The sequence below is a fragment of the Theropithecus gelada genome, chromosome 2 (genome assembly GCF_003255815.1).
Source record: "Theropithecus gelada isolate Dixy chromosome 2, Tgel_1.0, whole genome shotgun sequence".
Taxonomy (NCBI): domain Eukaryota; kingdom Metazoa; phylum Chordata; class Mammalia; order Primates; family Cercopithecidae; genus Theropithecus; species Theropithecus gelada.
Window position 1 is genome coordinate 149,931,057 of NC_037669.1, and position 15,092 is coordinate 149,946,148.

At 36.9% G+C, this 15,092-nt stretch overlaps 1 protein-coding gene across 2 annotated transcripts in view; it reads left to right on the plus strand.

Moving 5' to 3' along the window:
- Positions 1-15,092, plus strand: part of XRN1 (5'-3' exoribonuclease 1) — a 141,798-nt gene that overhangs the window by 103,850 nt on the left and 22,856 nt on the right. The window contains exons 34-36 of one of the 2 annotated variants that reach the window (XM_025376799.1): positions 9,747-9,808; positions 12,224-12,346; positions 12,778-12,934. In XM_025376799.1, coding sequence (XP_025232584.1) covers positions 9,747-9,808; positions 12,224-12,346; positions 12,778-12,934 — 342 coding nt within the window. Of the gene's footprint in view, positions 1-9,746; positions 9,809-12,223; positions 12,347-12,774; positions 12,935-15,092 lie in introns of both variants that reach the window. The other variant, XM_025376800.1, reaches the window with a different exon arrangement.

Genomic DNA, 15,092 nt, shown 5'->3' on the forward strand with positions numbered 1-15,092 from the left:
CACAGTCTTGATTACTGTAGCTTTGTTGTAAGTTTTGAAATCAGGAAGTTTGAGCCCTCTTTGTTCTTCTTTTTCAGGATCGTTTTCTCTATTCTGGGTCTCTTGCATTTCCATACGAATTTATGATCATCTTGCTTATTTCTGCAAAAATGGTAGATGGAATTTTCATAGGGATTGCATTAAATCTGTAGGTTACTTTGGGTAGTATTGTCATCTTAACAGTATTAAGTCTTCCTTTCCATGATCCATGAACACAAGATGTCTTTCCATTTATTTAGGTCTTTAATTTCTTTCCATGATGTCTTGTAGTTTTCAGTTATACAAGTCTTACACTTTTTTGTTACATTTATTTCCAAATATTTTACTCTTTTTCATGCTTTTTTCAATGGAACTGGGTTGTTAATTTTATTTTTTGATTGTTCATTGCTGTTATAGACATAAAACTGATTTTTGTATATTGATCTGGACACTTTCCTGAACTGTTCATTAACCCTAATTTTTTGTGGCTTCTGCAAATAGAGATAGTTTTACTTTTTCCTATATAATCTCAATGCCTTTTATTTCTTTTCTTGCCTAATTGCTGTGTTTACAACAACTAGTGCAGTGCTGAATAGAAGTGGTGAGGACATGCATCCTTGCCTTTTATTTGTTTTTTATCTCTTATTTTTAATTTTTGTGGATATATGGTAGGTGTATATATTTATGGGTTACATGAGATATTTTGATACAGGCATGCAATGCATAATGATCACATCAGGGTAAATAGGGTATTCATCACCTCAAGCATTTATCTTTTATGTTAGAAACAATATAGTTATGTTCTCTTATTTATTTAAAAAGATATAATTATTTTGATTATAGTCACCCCATTATGCTAGCAAATACTAGGTCTAATTCATCTATTTTTTGTACCTGCTAACTATCCCCATTCTCCCCGCCCCACTGCTCTTCCCAGCCTCTAGTAACCATCCTTCTACTCTCTATCTTCATGAGTTCAATCGTTTTTAATTTTTAGCTCCCACAAATAAATGAGAGCATGTGAAATTTGTCTTTCTGTGCCTGGCTTATTTCACCTAACATATGATCTCCAGTTTGATCCATGTTGTTGCAAATGACAGGATCTCATTCTTTTTTATGGTCAAATAGTACTCCATTATGTATATGTACCACATGTTCTTTCTTCACCTGTTGATGGACACTTAAGTTGTTTCCAAATCTTGGCTATTGTGAACAGTGCTGCAACAAACATGAAAGTGGAGATAATCTCTGCAGTATACTGATTTCCTTTCTTTGGGGTATATACCCAGCAGTGAGATTGCTGAATTATTTGGTAACTCTATTTTTAGTTTTTTACAAAACCTCCAAATTGTTCGCCAGTGTTTGTACTAATTTACCTCCCCACCAACAGTGTACAGCGGTACCTTTTTCTCCACATCCTCGCCAGCATTTGTTACTTCCTGTTTTTGGATAAAAGCCATTTTATCTGGCGTGACATGATATCTCATTGTAGTTTTGATTTGCATTTCTTTGATGATCAATGATGTTGAGAACCTTTTCTTTTTTTCTTTTCTTTTTTTTTTTTTTTTTTTAAACAGAGTTTCGCTCTCGTTGCCCAGGCTGGAGTGCAGTGGTGCGATCTCAGCTCACTGCAACCTTCGCCTCACTGTTTCAAGCAATTCTCCTGCCTCAGCCTCCCGAGTAGCTGGGATTACAGGCGTGTGCCACCACACTTGGCTAATTTTTGTATTTTTAGTAGAGACAGGGTTTCACCATCTTGGCCAGCTGGTCTCGAACTCTTGACCTCGTGATCCATGTGCCTCGGCCTCCCAAAGTGCTGGGATTACAGGCGTGAGCCACCGCATCCAGCTGAGCACCTTTTCATTTACCTGTTTGCCATTTATGCCTCTTGTTTTGAGAAAAGTCTGTTTGAAGCTTTTGCTCATTTTTTAATGAGATTATTAGATTTTTTTTCCTAGAGAGTTGTCTGATCTCCTTATATATTCTGGTTATTATCCATCTTATCAGATAGATAGTTTGCAGATATTTTTTCCCATTCTGTGTATTGTCTCTTCATGTTGTTGATTGTTTCCTTTGCTGTGTAGAAGTTTTTTAACTTGATGTGATCCTATTTGTTTATTTTTGCTTTGGTTGTCTGTGCTTGTGGGGGACTAGTACTCAAGAAATCTTTGCCCAGTCCAGTGTCGGAGCTTCCCCAATGTTTTCTGTTAGTAGTGTCATACTTTAGGCTTAGACTTAAGTCTTTAATCCAGTTTGATTTTTGTATATAGCAAGAGATGGAGGTCTAGTTTCATTTTTCTGCACATGGATATCCAGTTTTCCCAGCACCATTTATTGAGGAGGCTATTCTTTCCCCAATGTATGTTCTTGGTGCGTTTGTCAAAAATGAGATGTGTGGATTTATTTCTGGGTTCACTGTTCTGTTCCACTGGTCTGTGTGTGTGTTTTTATGTCAGTGCCATGCCGTTTTCATTACCATAGTTCTGTAGTATGATTTGAAGTCAGGTAATGTGATTCTTCCAGTTTTGTTCTTTTTGCTCAGAATACCTTTGGCTATTCTGGGGTTTTTGTGGTTCCATGTAAATTTTAGGATTGTTTTTTCTATTTATGTAAAGAATGTCATTGGTATTTTGACCGGGATTGCATTGAATCTATAGATCCCTTTGAGTAATAGGACATTTTAACAATATTGATTCTTCCAGTCTGTGAACCTTGGAATGTCTTTCTCTTCTTTTGTGTCGTCTTCAATTTCTTGCATCAATGTTTTATAGTTTTCATTGTAGAAAACTTGTACTTCTTTGGTTAATTCCTACATAATTAGTTTTATCTGTAGCTATTGTAAATGGAATTACTTTCTTGATATCGTTTTCAGATTGTTTGCCGTTGACATATAAAAATGCTGCTGATTTTTGTATGTTGATTTTGCATCCTGAAACTTTACTGAATTTATCAGTTCTGATAGTTTTTTGGTGGAGTCTTCAGGTTTTTCCAAATATTGTTTATTTCCCATCTGGAAGGTCTGTACAATGCTGAAAGTGGAATGTTGATGTCTCCAGCTATTACTATATTTGGATTTATCTCTTTCTTTTGTGCCAATAATATTTGCTCTATATACCTGGGTGCTCCAGTGTTGGATATATATTTTTTTACAATTGTTTTTATACAGATGTTGTATCCTCTTGCTGAATTGACCACTTTATCATTATATAATGATCTTCCTTGTGTCTTACTGTTTTTGTCTTGAAATGCATTTTGTCTAATATATAAGTATAGCTAACCCCTGCTCCATTTTGGTTTCCATTGACATTGGATAACTTTTCTATCCCTTTATTTGTCTGCATGTGTCTTTATAGGTCACGTGTGTTTCTGTTAGGCAACAGATGATTGGGTCTTCTTTTTTTTTTTTAATCCATTCAGCCACTGTGTGTCTTTTCTTTTTTTTTTTAAGTTGACAGCAGGACTTTATTATGGTATTTATCAGCATATATATAAAGCACACTTTTCAGTTCCTTTTTATTTTTATTTTTATTTATTTTTTTTTTTTTGAAAAGAGAGAGAAAAGGATTTATTGTCTACAAACATAATTACAATAAGCCCAATTCAAAATGGTGATTAAATTTTAATAAAGCCCATGGAGGGTGGTCTTCTTGCTGAGAAGGGGAGTGAGATGTATTTATAGAAGAAAGGGCTATTTCCCTCTACATCCTGACCCTGACATGTCAAGGGTTAGTGTTGCACGAGTAGTTTTCATGCCTCAATTTTTATTCCAGACAATTCTTTTCATTAGAGAGTTTAGTTCATTGACATTCAGTGTTATTATTGACAAGTGAAGACTTCCTCCTGCCATTTTGTTACTTGTTTTCTGGTTGTTTTTTGGTCTTCTCTTCGTCCTTTCCTGACTTCGTTTTAGTGAAGGTGATTTTTGCTGGTGGTGTGATATAATTTCTTGCTTTTTATTTTTTGTGTATCTGTTTATGTTTTTGATTTGAAGTTATGAGTCTTGCAAATACTCTTATAACCCATTATTTTTAACAACTTAACACTTAACACTGCTTGCATAAACAAAAAGAAAACTAATAAAAAATCTGTAATTTAACTTCATCCTGCTGCTTAATATTTTGCTGTTTCTATTTATATCTTACTATATTGTCTATGCCTTTAAAAGTTGTCAGTTATTATTTTTCATTGGTTCATCAGTTATAATAATATAACACACCATACAGTGTTGTAGTATATGTTTTTCTGTGTACTTACTGTTACCAGTGAGTTTTGTGCCTTCAAATAATGTCTTATTGCTCGTTAACATTTTTTGCTTTCTGATTAAAGTACTCCCTTTAGCATTTCTTGTAGGGCAGATCTGATGTTGATGAAATTCCTCAGCTTTTGTTTGAGAAAGTCTTTATTCTTCCTTCATGTTTGAAGGATTTTTTTTTTTTTTTTTTTTTTTTTGGTCAGGTATACTATTATAGGATAAAAATTTTTTTCTTTCAGCTCTTTAAATACGTCATGCCACTGTCTTCTCACCTGTAAGATTTGCACTGAAAAGTCTGCTGCCAGATGTATTGTAGTTCCATTGTATGTTATTTGTTTCTTTTCTCTTGCTGCTTTATGATCTTTTCTTTATCTTTGACCTTTAGGAGTTTGGTTATTAAATGCCTTGAGGTAGTCTTCTTTGGGTTAAATCTGCTTAGTATTCTATAACCTTCTTGTCCTTGGATTTTGATACCTTTCTCTAGGTTTGAGAAGTTGTGTGAAATTATCTCTTTGAATAAACTTTCTACCCCTCTTTCTCTACCTTCTTTAAGGCTTAATAACTCTTAGATTTTCCCTTTTGAGGCTGTTTTCTAGATCTTGTAGACGTGTTTCATTCTTTCTTACTCTGTTTTCTTTTGTCTTCTGTGTGTGTGTGTGGTTGGTTGGTTGGTTGGTTGTTTTTGAGATGGAGTTTCGCTTTTGTTGCCCACGCTGGAGTGCAATGGTGCAATCTCAGCTCACCGCTTCCTCTGCCTCCCGGGTTCAAGCAATTATCTTGCCTCAGCCTCCTGAGTAGCTGGGTTTACAGACATACGCCACCACGTCTGACTAATTTTGTATTTTTAGTAGAGACGGGGTTTCTCCATGTTGGTCAGTCTGGTCTCAAACTCCCAATGTCAGGTGATCCACCTACCTCAGCCTCCCAAAGTGCTGGGATTACAGGCATGAGCCACCGTGCCTGGCCTAGCTCACTAATTCTTCTGCTTAATCAGTTCTGCTATTATGAGACTCTGATACATTCTTCAGTATATCAGTTGCTTTTTTCAACTCCAGAATTTCTGCTTGATTCTTTTTAATTATTTCAATATCTTTGTGAAATTTATCTGATAGAATTCTGATTCTTTCTCTATGTTATCTAGAATTTCTGTGAGTTTCCTCAGAACAGCTATTTGGGGATTTTGTTTGTTTGTTTTTATTTTTTGTTTTTGTTTTTGAGGCAGGGTCTTGCCCTGTTGCTGGAGTGCAGTGGTACTATTACGTCGCACTGCAGGCTCAACCTCTTGGGCTCAATCAGTCCTCCCACCTCAGCTTCCCAAAGTGCTGGGATTACAGGCATGAGCCAACGCACGTGACCAAAACAGTTATTTTGAATTCTCTGTCTGAAAGGTCACATATCTGTGTTTCTCCAGGATTGGTCCCTGGTGCCTTACTTAATTTGTTGAAGTTATGTTTTTTGCTGGATGGTCTTGATGCTTGTTGACATTCGTTGGTGTCTGGGGATTAAAGAGTTAGATACTTCTCATAGTCTTCAAAGTCTAGGCTTGTTTGTAGCAGTCCTTCTTGGGAACACTTTCTAAGTATTTGAAATGACTTGGATTTTGTGATCTAAGCCGTATCTACATTAAGGAGCACCTCTAGCCCAATAATTCTGTGGTTCTTAGAGAATCAGAGGTACTGTCTTGGTGGTCCTGGAGAAGATTCAAAAGAATTCTCCAGATTCCCAGGCAGACTCTTGTTCTCTTCCTTTACTTTCTCCCAAACAAGTGGGGTCTCTCTCTCTCTCTTTCTGAGCCACCTGAGCTTGGGGGATGGGGTGACACAGGTACCCCTGTGGCCACCACCACTGGGACTCCACTAGGTCAGACCTGAAGCCACCACAGTACTGGATCTCGCCCACAGCCCACCATACCCGGCTGTCACCTGTGTTTACTCAAGATCCTAGTGCTCTATAATCAGTAGATGGTGAAACCAGCCAGGCTTGTGTCCTTCCCTTTAGGGAAATGTGTTCCCTTAGGTCCCAGGTAGATCCTGAGGTGCCATCCAGGAGATAGGGACTGGATTTAAAAACCTTAGAAATCTACCTTGTGTTGTACTGCAGCTAAGCTGGCCCTGAAACCTTGAGACATTACCCTTCCCACTCTTCCCTTCACTTTCTGCAGGCAGAGGAGTATTTCCCTGTGGCCATCACCAACCACACACCCATGGGGAGTACTGCTAGGTTGTTGCTAATGTTCTCTTAAGGCCCACGGGCTCTTAGGTCAGCTTGTGATAAATGCTGCCTGGCCTGGGACTTACCCTTCAGGGCAGTGGAGTTCCCTCTGGCCCAAGGCAGGTCTAGAAATGCCATCTAAACCACACCCTGGAATTGGGGACCCTGAGAGCCCACTTAGTGCTCTGTCCCACTTGGCAGAGCTGGTACCTAAGATGCAAGACAAAATCTTCTCTACTTTTCCCTCTGTTTTTCTCAAGTAGGACTCTCTCAGCATAGCCACCACAGCTGGGCATGTGCTAGGTCTCTTACGAAGCCAGCATGTATCAGAGTCTCATCCAAGGCATATGGGTACTACCTGGTATCGCTGCTGGTTGTTTCGGTCCCAAGGGTTCTTTAGTTAACAGGTGGCAAATCCTGCCAAGACTGGGTTCTTCCCTTGAGGACTGTAGGTTCCCTTCTAGTCCAGGGCATGTCTAGAGATGTCATCCAGGAGTGCTACAGCCTGGAATGGGATCTCATGACTCTGACACAAGCCATACTGAGTTGGTATCCAAGATACAAAAGTCTTTTTTACTCTTCCGTTTTCTTTCCTCAGAGAGGGGTATCTTTTGGAGCCTCAAGCTGTTTTGCCTGGGGTTGGGGGAGTTGGGGGAGTGGTGGCAAAAGCACTCCCTTAGCTGCCCCAGCAAGAGTCTCAGTAAGTCACATGCCTAGCAAATCCAAGGCTGCAAGCCCAACTCAGCACTAGGATGTATAGTCCTTGTGGCCTTGACAGCCTTTCAGGTTTATTTAGAGCTCCAAAGTACTTCAGTCTATGGGGGCAAGGCTTGCAGGTACTCAAGTTCCCACTGCCTTTTTTCTTGAATAAACACTCCCTAGATTGCTGCAAGCCTTTGGTTAACTTCTGTGGTTCTGAAAATATGAATTCTGCTAATTTATGCCCATTCTCTTGTTGCTTTTATGGAGGAGAGAATTTCTGGAGGTCCTTACTCTGACATTTTTGCTGATGTCCCTTCCCTAACTACTTGAGATAAATCTTAGAGTGATCCAGTTACTTTTCTGCTTATAAACACTTACCTATTATATACTCCAAATTATATTACAGGCTTTTCTTTAAAATAGGTGCAAATATTTTGTTAATATTCTCTCTTACATAATTTATATATTTATACTCTTTAAATTTATTCAGTAGTGTCTACTGTGTTCAGGCACAGTCAGGAATGAGAATCTTCATCCTGTAGTAATTATTTCTCTTCCCTTGACCAAAGTATTTCCAAATATCAGAAAATTATTCTTTATGTTCAAATTATGACTCGTTTATTGATTCAACTACTATTTATTGAGTACAAGACACTGTTCTAGATGCTGAGGATATATAACTGAAAAAGAAGACAGATTTTCTGACCTCTTAGAGTATAATGGCGTTTACACTCTAAGATGGAAACCGATAATAAGCAAGTAAACAGTAAATCTCATAATCTGAAGTAATGATAAGTGCTATGATGAAAAGTAAAACAGATTAAGAGGATAGAGTGACGGGGTGCTCTTTTAAATTGGGTTTACAAGAAAGGTCTTTCTGAGGAGATGAGATTCCAGCAGAGACCCTAATAAAGGGTTCAAGAAGGCATGAACTGTGCAAAGCTGGCTGAAGAACTTTCCAGTAGAGGAAATATCAAGTGCAGAGCCCTGAGTCTAACTTACTATATTTTATATATGCATGACACTTTATCTGTATATTATAGGTAGTAAAATCTTTTAAACATTTTTCTAAAAAGCTGTTTTCAAAAAAATTTTGTGGTTTTTAACTTTGGTTCAGTTTGGTAACTGCTATACCTTTTTTAATACCAGTATCCATATGTTATTTTGGTTTATTTTACTCTTTAAGTTAAATACAGATTAATGTCCCTGTAATCTGATAATGATAAATATAGCATAAAGGTGTTATATTCAAATGGATTTTAATTTTTCTTCAAATTAATATTTACATAAATGTATGTAAACGATTTGAGTTATGCGGAGTTTCAATTAGTTTTCTTTTGTGTATGTCTCAACAAATATTCACTGTCAAGGCATGTCAGCTCACATTTTCTTTTCCTTTGTTTCGTAAGATTACTTTCTTCCTTTCCTCTCTTCCTTACCTCCATTACCTTCCTTTCCTCCCCTTCCTCCCCTTCTCTATTCCTCTCTCACCCTTCCTTCTCCCCTTTGTGCTTCCTTCCCCTGTCTCTGATCGCATTCCCTCCCTCCCATGCCCTCCTCACTATTCCCCTTCCCCTGCTTCTTTCCTCAGTCTTTCTTTTTTAATATTCCCTCCCTCCCTCCCTCCCTTCCTTCCCTCCTTCCTTCCTTCCTTCCTTCCTTTTTCTTCTTCTCTTTCCATCCACCTTTTTATTTTTCCAGGCTGGCTTAATGAACAGTCTAGTGATAGAAAGTGGTAAAAATAAGTTATAGTAGATTTATATAATCCTGTATATCCAGTATAATAGAATACTATGCAATAATTTCAAAGTATGTTTTTTGTGCTTCTTCAAATCTACCTCATGCCCCTCGTATTCTTCATCTTCATATTCTGTCATTTACCAAATCCTATGAAAGTAATCTCTCAGATTCATCCTTTGCTATCTCCTTCATCTTCACATCCTGTCATTAGCTGAATCCTAGAATTTTTCAAATTCATTATTTTCGTTTATCCTACCATCCCCCAATTTCCCCTTAACAGGGCTATTCAAATAGCTGCCTGAGTTGGTCTTGTATTATTATTCTATCTAGCCAATAGGCTATTGCCATATTTTAATCATCCTAAAGCACAGTTTTCATCAGATTACTACCTGCTCAAAAACTCTGTTATTGGCTGCCCATTGCCTGCCAACTTAATATAATAGCATAGTCTTCAGTAACTTGCAAATTAAGGCTCTAACGTGCTTTTTTAGTTCTCTTAAGCTTCACTTTACTCCTTAACTTTCTGCTTCCATGTCTTTTTTCCCACTATTTCCTTTGCCTGGAGTACTTAACTTCTTAGTCTGCCCTTTAGAAACCTACCATCCTTCGAGGCCCAATTCAGATGCCACCTTTCCATTTTCACTACTCTTATCTAAGTGTCTCTTCTCCCCCTTATCTGTATTATAAATTCCTTAAGTTCAAAGACTGTGTCTTAAAATTATCTGAGTTTTTAACACAGTGCCTTGCTATTATAAATATTTGGTAGTTTTAATTGTGCAGTAAATACTTCCATTTATGAAAATTTCTGTTTTCTTGTCTCTAGTTAAAGAAGAGGGTAAGAGTCCTAAAGCTGAGTGTTGGTCCCAAAAAATGTCCAATAAGCAGGTAAGCTTCCTTAAAATCAAATTTCTGGTTACCAGTTTTTTAATGCAATTTGTGGCTCTGTAGCATTGTACTGAATTTCTAAACCTTTTCAACCAAATTTATAAGATATGGGATCAGAGGGTCACTGAAGTTAAGCTCACAGTCACTTGGATGGGAGTTTGTACACCTAAAGTCCCAGATTTGGAACTAGAAGCACCTGAAGTCCTGATTCTCTCATTTAATAGTTGGGTGGCCTTGAGCAATTCACTTTACCTCTCACAGTCTCAATTTTCTCATCTTTAAGTGGAGATAAAAATATCAATCTCTTGGCCAGGCGCGGTGGTTCACACCTGTAATCCCAGCACTTTGGGAGGTGGGTGGATCACCTGAGGTCAGGAGTTCAAGACCAGCCTGGCCAACGTGGTGAAAGCTTGTCTCTACTAAAAATACAAAAAAATCAGCCGGGCGTGGTGGCATGTGCCTGTAATCCCAGTTACTTGGGAGGCTGAGGCAGGAGAATCACTTGAACCCGTGAGGCGAAGGTTGCAGTGAGCCGAGATTGTGCCACTGCACTCCAGCCTGAGCAACAGTGAGAATCTGTCTCAAAAAAAAAAATTAATCCCTTGTAGTTGCTCCCAGTATATATGGTCTTTGATATGTGTGTGTGTGTGTGTACACACATATATATACACACGTAGACATTATATATGGTCTTATATATACACATAGACATATATATATGGTCATATATATATACACACACAGACGTGTATGGTCTTACATATATATGTTCTTATATATATACACACACACATATATACCATATATATGACATATATATGGCCTTTTATATGTATATATTTACACACACACTTATATATAATATGGAAATATATGTTTACATATACAGTTGAAGTACATGGAACAAAATGGCAAACTTAGGCTAAATTCTGTGGAATTAGATTGGTATGGGGGAAGCGGAGATCATTTATATTTTACTTTATATAGTCTCTGCTGTTTACAAGGATTTTGTATACATTTTATAATGAAAGAATAACAAAGTTTTGATCTAAAAAAATTTGACATGTGTATTTGTTAGATGTGTACTTTTCTGTATGCCTATCATATTTTAATATATATTTTTTTAAAATTGATCTCTTATAGTAATATATTAAATTTATAAACAGTGTCTTAGCTAAATATTTGGAACATAACAGGTAGTAAATGGAACCCATTAATGTTTAGATACCAGTAAACGGTTTAATTACTTGACTTTTAAGGCCCTCTCCTTTTGAAACTTATACTGTAATTTCCTTTCTTCTGGAAAAGGGATTGATAAACTTTTTGTGCAATAGACATCTTTGGTGAAGCCCATGGACTTTTGGCGAAGCCATTATTATTCTCAGAACAGTATTTTTAATGCTAAAATAAAATACATACGGTTTTAAAGAAAACCAGTTATACTGATATACAATTAGAATCACCAGTGTTGTGGTTTTCGTAGTTGATTTGGGCTGCTGTAATAACAATACCACAGACTAGGTACATTTGAACAATAAACATTTATTTCTCACAGCTCTGGAGTCTGAGAAGTCCAAGATCAAGGCACTAGCAGAATAATGTCTTTAATGCTAAAAAGATTTAAAAGAAAACCAGTTGTATTGAAATACAGTTAGAATCTGGTAAAGTGCCATTGTCTGGTGGGGTCTCCCTTTCTGGCTTGCAGATAATGCGTCTTCTCATATTCTAACATGATGGAGAGAAAGGGCTCTATTCTCTTTCTCTCATATAAGGACACTAATACCATCATGGGTGTTGCACCCTGAAGACCTCATCTAAACCTAATTACCTACCAAAGGCCCCACCTCCTAATATGATCCCATTAGGAGTTAGGATTTTAACAGAAGAATTTTGGGGGAATACAAACATGCAGACCATGTAAGTGGTTTGTTGCCTATATTCATAATTGCAGGAAATGCTAAATCTCATTTAGAGGTTAATGAAGATAAAGGTGTAATTTTCCCCATCCAAGTTTATAGGCACCCTTTTCTTACGATATAAAAGGGAAAATAGCACATAAAATTTTTTGCAACAATTCATTTAGAACACTATTACATGTTAACTACAAATATATTTGCACAAAAAGTTTATTCTTACTTTTTTTGTAGACTTTGGAAGGGCCTACCAAATATGATATTAAGCTATCAAAGAGAAATGAAAGTCCAGAAGTCTCAGAAACCCAAAAGGTTGTGACTGGTTATCCAAATGCTATTGTTACAGTAAAAAACTATTTACTCAAATTCTCTTCCCAAACTTTTAACACCTGGGAAGATGATTGAGTGAAATTGAATGACCATTTTTGTATATAAAACTCAGCTTTTTGTGTGTTCTTGTGTTATACTTTCATGTTCATGCCCAAAATATTTATTCTTTTAGCCTAATTCTGGAATTGAGAACTTTTTAGCATCTTTGAATATCTCCAAAGAAAATGAAGTACAGTCATCTCATCATGGGGAGCCTCCAAGTGAAGAGCATTTGTCACCACAATCATTTGCCATGGTTCGTATTTTCTAGGAACTTTCTTACTATGGTAATTTCTCGACTGTTGACCATGCAGACATATCCCATGCAAGTGTTCAAACACTTCCCTCGTGGAGGCTGGTATGTTACATCATTATTGTCATCTTGTGAGGAAGCCAGGCTGCCCTGGGCAATTTAGCCATACTTTTTCTCTTTAGACCACAATTCCCCTGCTTTTCAAACATTGCTACTAGGTAACTGGGGTAAAAGTTAAGCAGGAGGATAAGTATCATTTCTATATCAGAAATGTGGGTGGTGGGTTTTTTTCAGTTTCTATCTGAATGTAGTTAGTGTCTTAATTTTTAACAATGGAATTCTTTCCAAGAAAGATCAGTAAGTTCTATAACTCTAATGTTGACTTTCTTCTCTTCACCCTCACCATCTCCATGTGAATCATTTTCAAAAAGAAGGGAACACGGATGCTTAAAGAAATTCTAAAAATTGATGGCTCTAACACTGTGGACCGTAAGAATGAAATGAAACAGATTGGTAATGAAATCCCTGTTTCCTCTATTAGAAGAGATGAATATGGATTACCCTCTCAGCCTAAACAAAGTAAGAAATTAGGTAAGTAAACTAAATACTATTACCAATAATATCATTTTAAAAATTCATTTGGTTCTTTTTATTGGGTACTTTTAAAGATAAAACTACTTTTATTTTAATTAATTTGTTTGTTTGAGAGATGGTGTGTCCCCATATTGGCCAGGCTGGTCTCAAACTTCTGACCTTCTGAGAGGCAATCCTCTCACCTCAGCCTCCCAAAGTGCTGGGATTACAGGTATATGCCACCACATCTGGCCCAAAACTACTTTTATTCTGAAAACTATAATTTTTATACTTGTTTCAGTTATATAATAATGTAACTGGCCAGGTGTGGCTCATGCCTGTAATCCCAGAACTTTGGGAAGCTGAGGCAGGCAGATCACGTGAGCTCAGGAGTTCAAGACCAGCTGGGTAACATGGCAGAAACTCCATCTCTGTAAAACATAAAAAAGTTAGTGGGTGTGGTGGCTTGTGCTACTGGGGAGGCTGACATGGTAGGATTGCTTGAGCCCAGGAGGTGGAGGTTGCAGTGAGCCAAGATCATGCCACTGCACTCCAACCTGGGCAACAGAGACAGACTCTGTCTCAAAAAAAAAAAGAAAAGAAAAAAAGAACAGTAATAATATAACCATGTAACCAGTAGATCTACAGTCACTAAATGTCTTCTTGTGATTACTTAATTGTAGTGTTATAGATATTCATTCTGTAGACATCCAAACCTTTAAAAGTTTGCACATTCTAGCTTTTGTCCTCAGTAATTTAAAAATGATCATGTAACTTAAATACATTATTTAACTTTTCTGAAATCTTGTTTGTTATTTATAAAATAATACATTGCAAATTACTTGTGACAGTTATATAACATGTATAAATATAAAGCAGTTAGCACTATGTCCAACACATTGTAGGTGCTAATAATTGATACTAATATGTTAAAATAACCGTTGTAAAAATAGAAAAATCTACAAAATCGATTAAAAATAATTAATAGAGTTAGATATAGGAAAGTGGGTCATAATCTTAAGTCTGTAAAGCCTGTAACATAACATGTGGCACATAACTGGATTTCAGTAAATATCCGCCATATTTGTTCCTACCCTTATACTTTAGCATTTTATCTGTGTAATGATCTGCCAAAGGCAGCCAGGAAGAATGACTGATACAAAAGTGGATGTGGGCAGAAGTTTCTCAGAGAAGTGAAAAACATTTTTGAATAAGCAGATCTAAGTGTATTAAAGATCAAAACCTGGAATTGGCCGGGCGTGGTGGCCCACGTCTGTAATCCCAGCACTTTGGGAGGCCAAGGCGGGTGGATCACCTAAGGTCAGGAGTTTGAGACCAGCCTGGCCAACATGGTGAAACCCCCTCTCTACTAAAAATACAAAAAATTAGCCGGGCGTAGTGGCAGGTGCCACCAAGTAGCTGTAATCCCAGCTACTTCAGAGGCTGAATCAGGAGAATCGCTTGAACCCGGGTGGTGGAGGTTGCAGTGAGCCGAGATCGCGCCATCACACTCAAGCTTGGGCAACAAGAGCAAAACTCTGTCAAAACAAAAACAAAAAAAACCTGGAATAAAAGCAGAACCTTGTCCCATTTATATTTCAATGATAATTAATTAAAAATTCCAAAAAGTATTAGGAAACTGATTATTTATTATACTGACAGATGCTCTCCTAAAATAGAACCAAATAAATTTTAAGACAAAATTAGATAAAGATGGTCCCATTGTCAAAAACAAGTTTTACTTTGTTTCAGTATAGGAAAAAAAAAATAAAACTCATAGGCTTTAGAGTCTTAGGATCACTAGCTCAGAATCCACCCCCTGTTATAGAACTAACTGGCTCCGTGACTTTGAGCAAGCCACTTAACTGCTTTTTAAATCTATATTAGCAAGAATATATTAATTAATTCTTCAATGAGGTATGCTCTCGTTCTGTTAGTGAGTTTGTTAATCATAAAGAATGTGAACACTCAGAATTTTAAAATTATCTTCCATATAAAAACACTTAGAAGACAATTTCAAAAAAAACTTTTAATATTTCAGAGCAACAAAAATATTCATCCATGTGTCTCAGAATGCAAGGCGGAATTGCAAGAATTGAGATGGAAGCCAAAACTTCAAAACTTAAGGATTAATTATATTTCAGCTCAAGAAAGCCATTTGTTTATTCATTCTTTT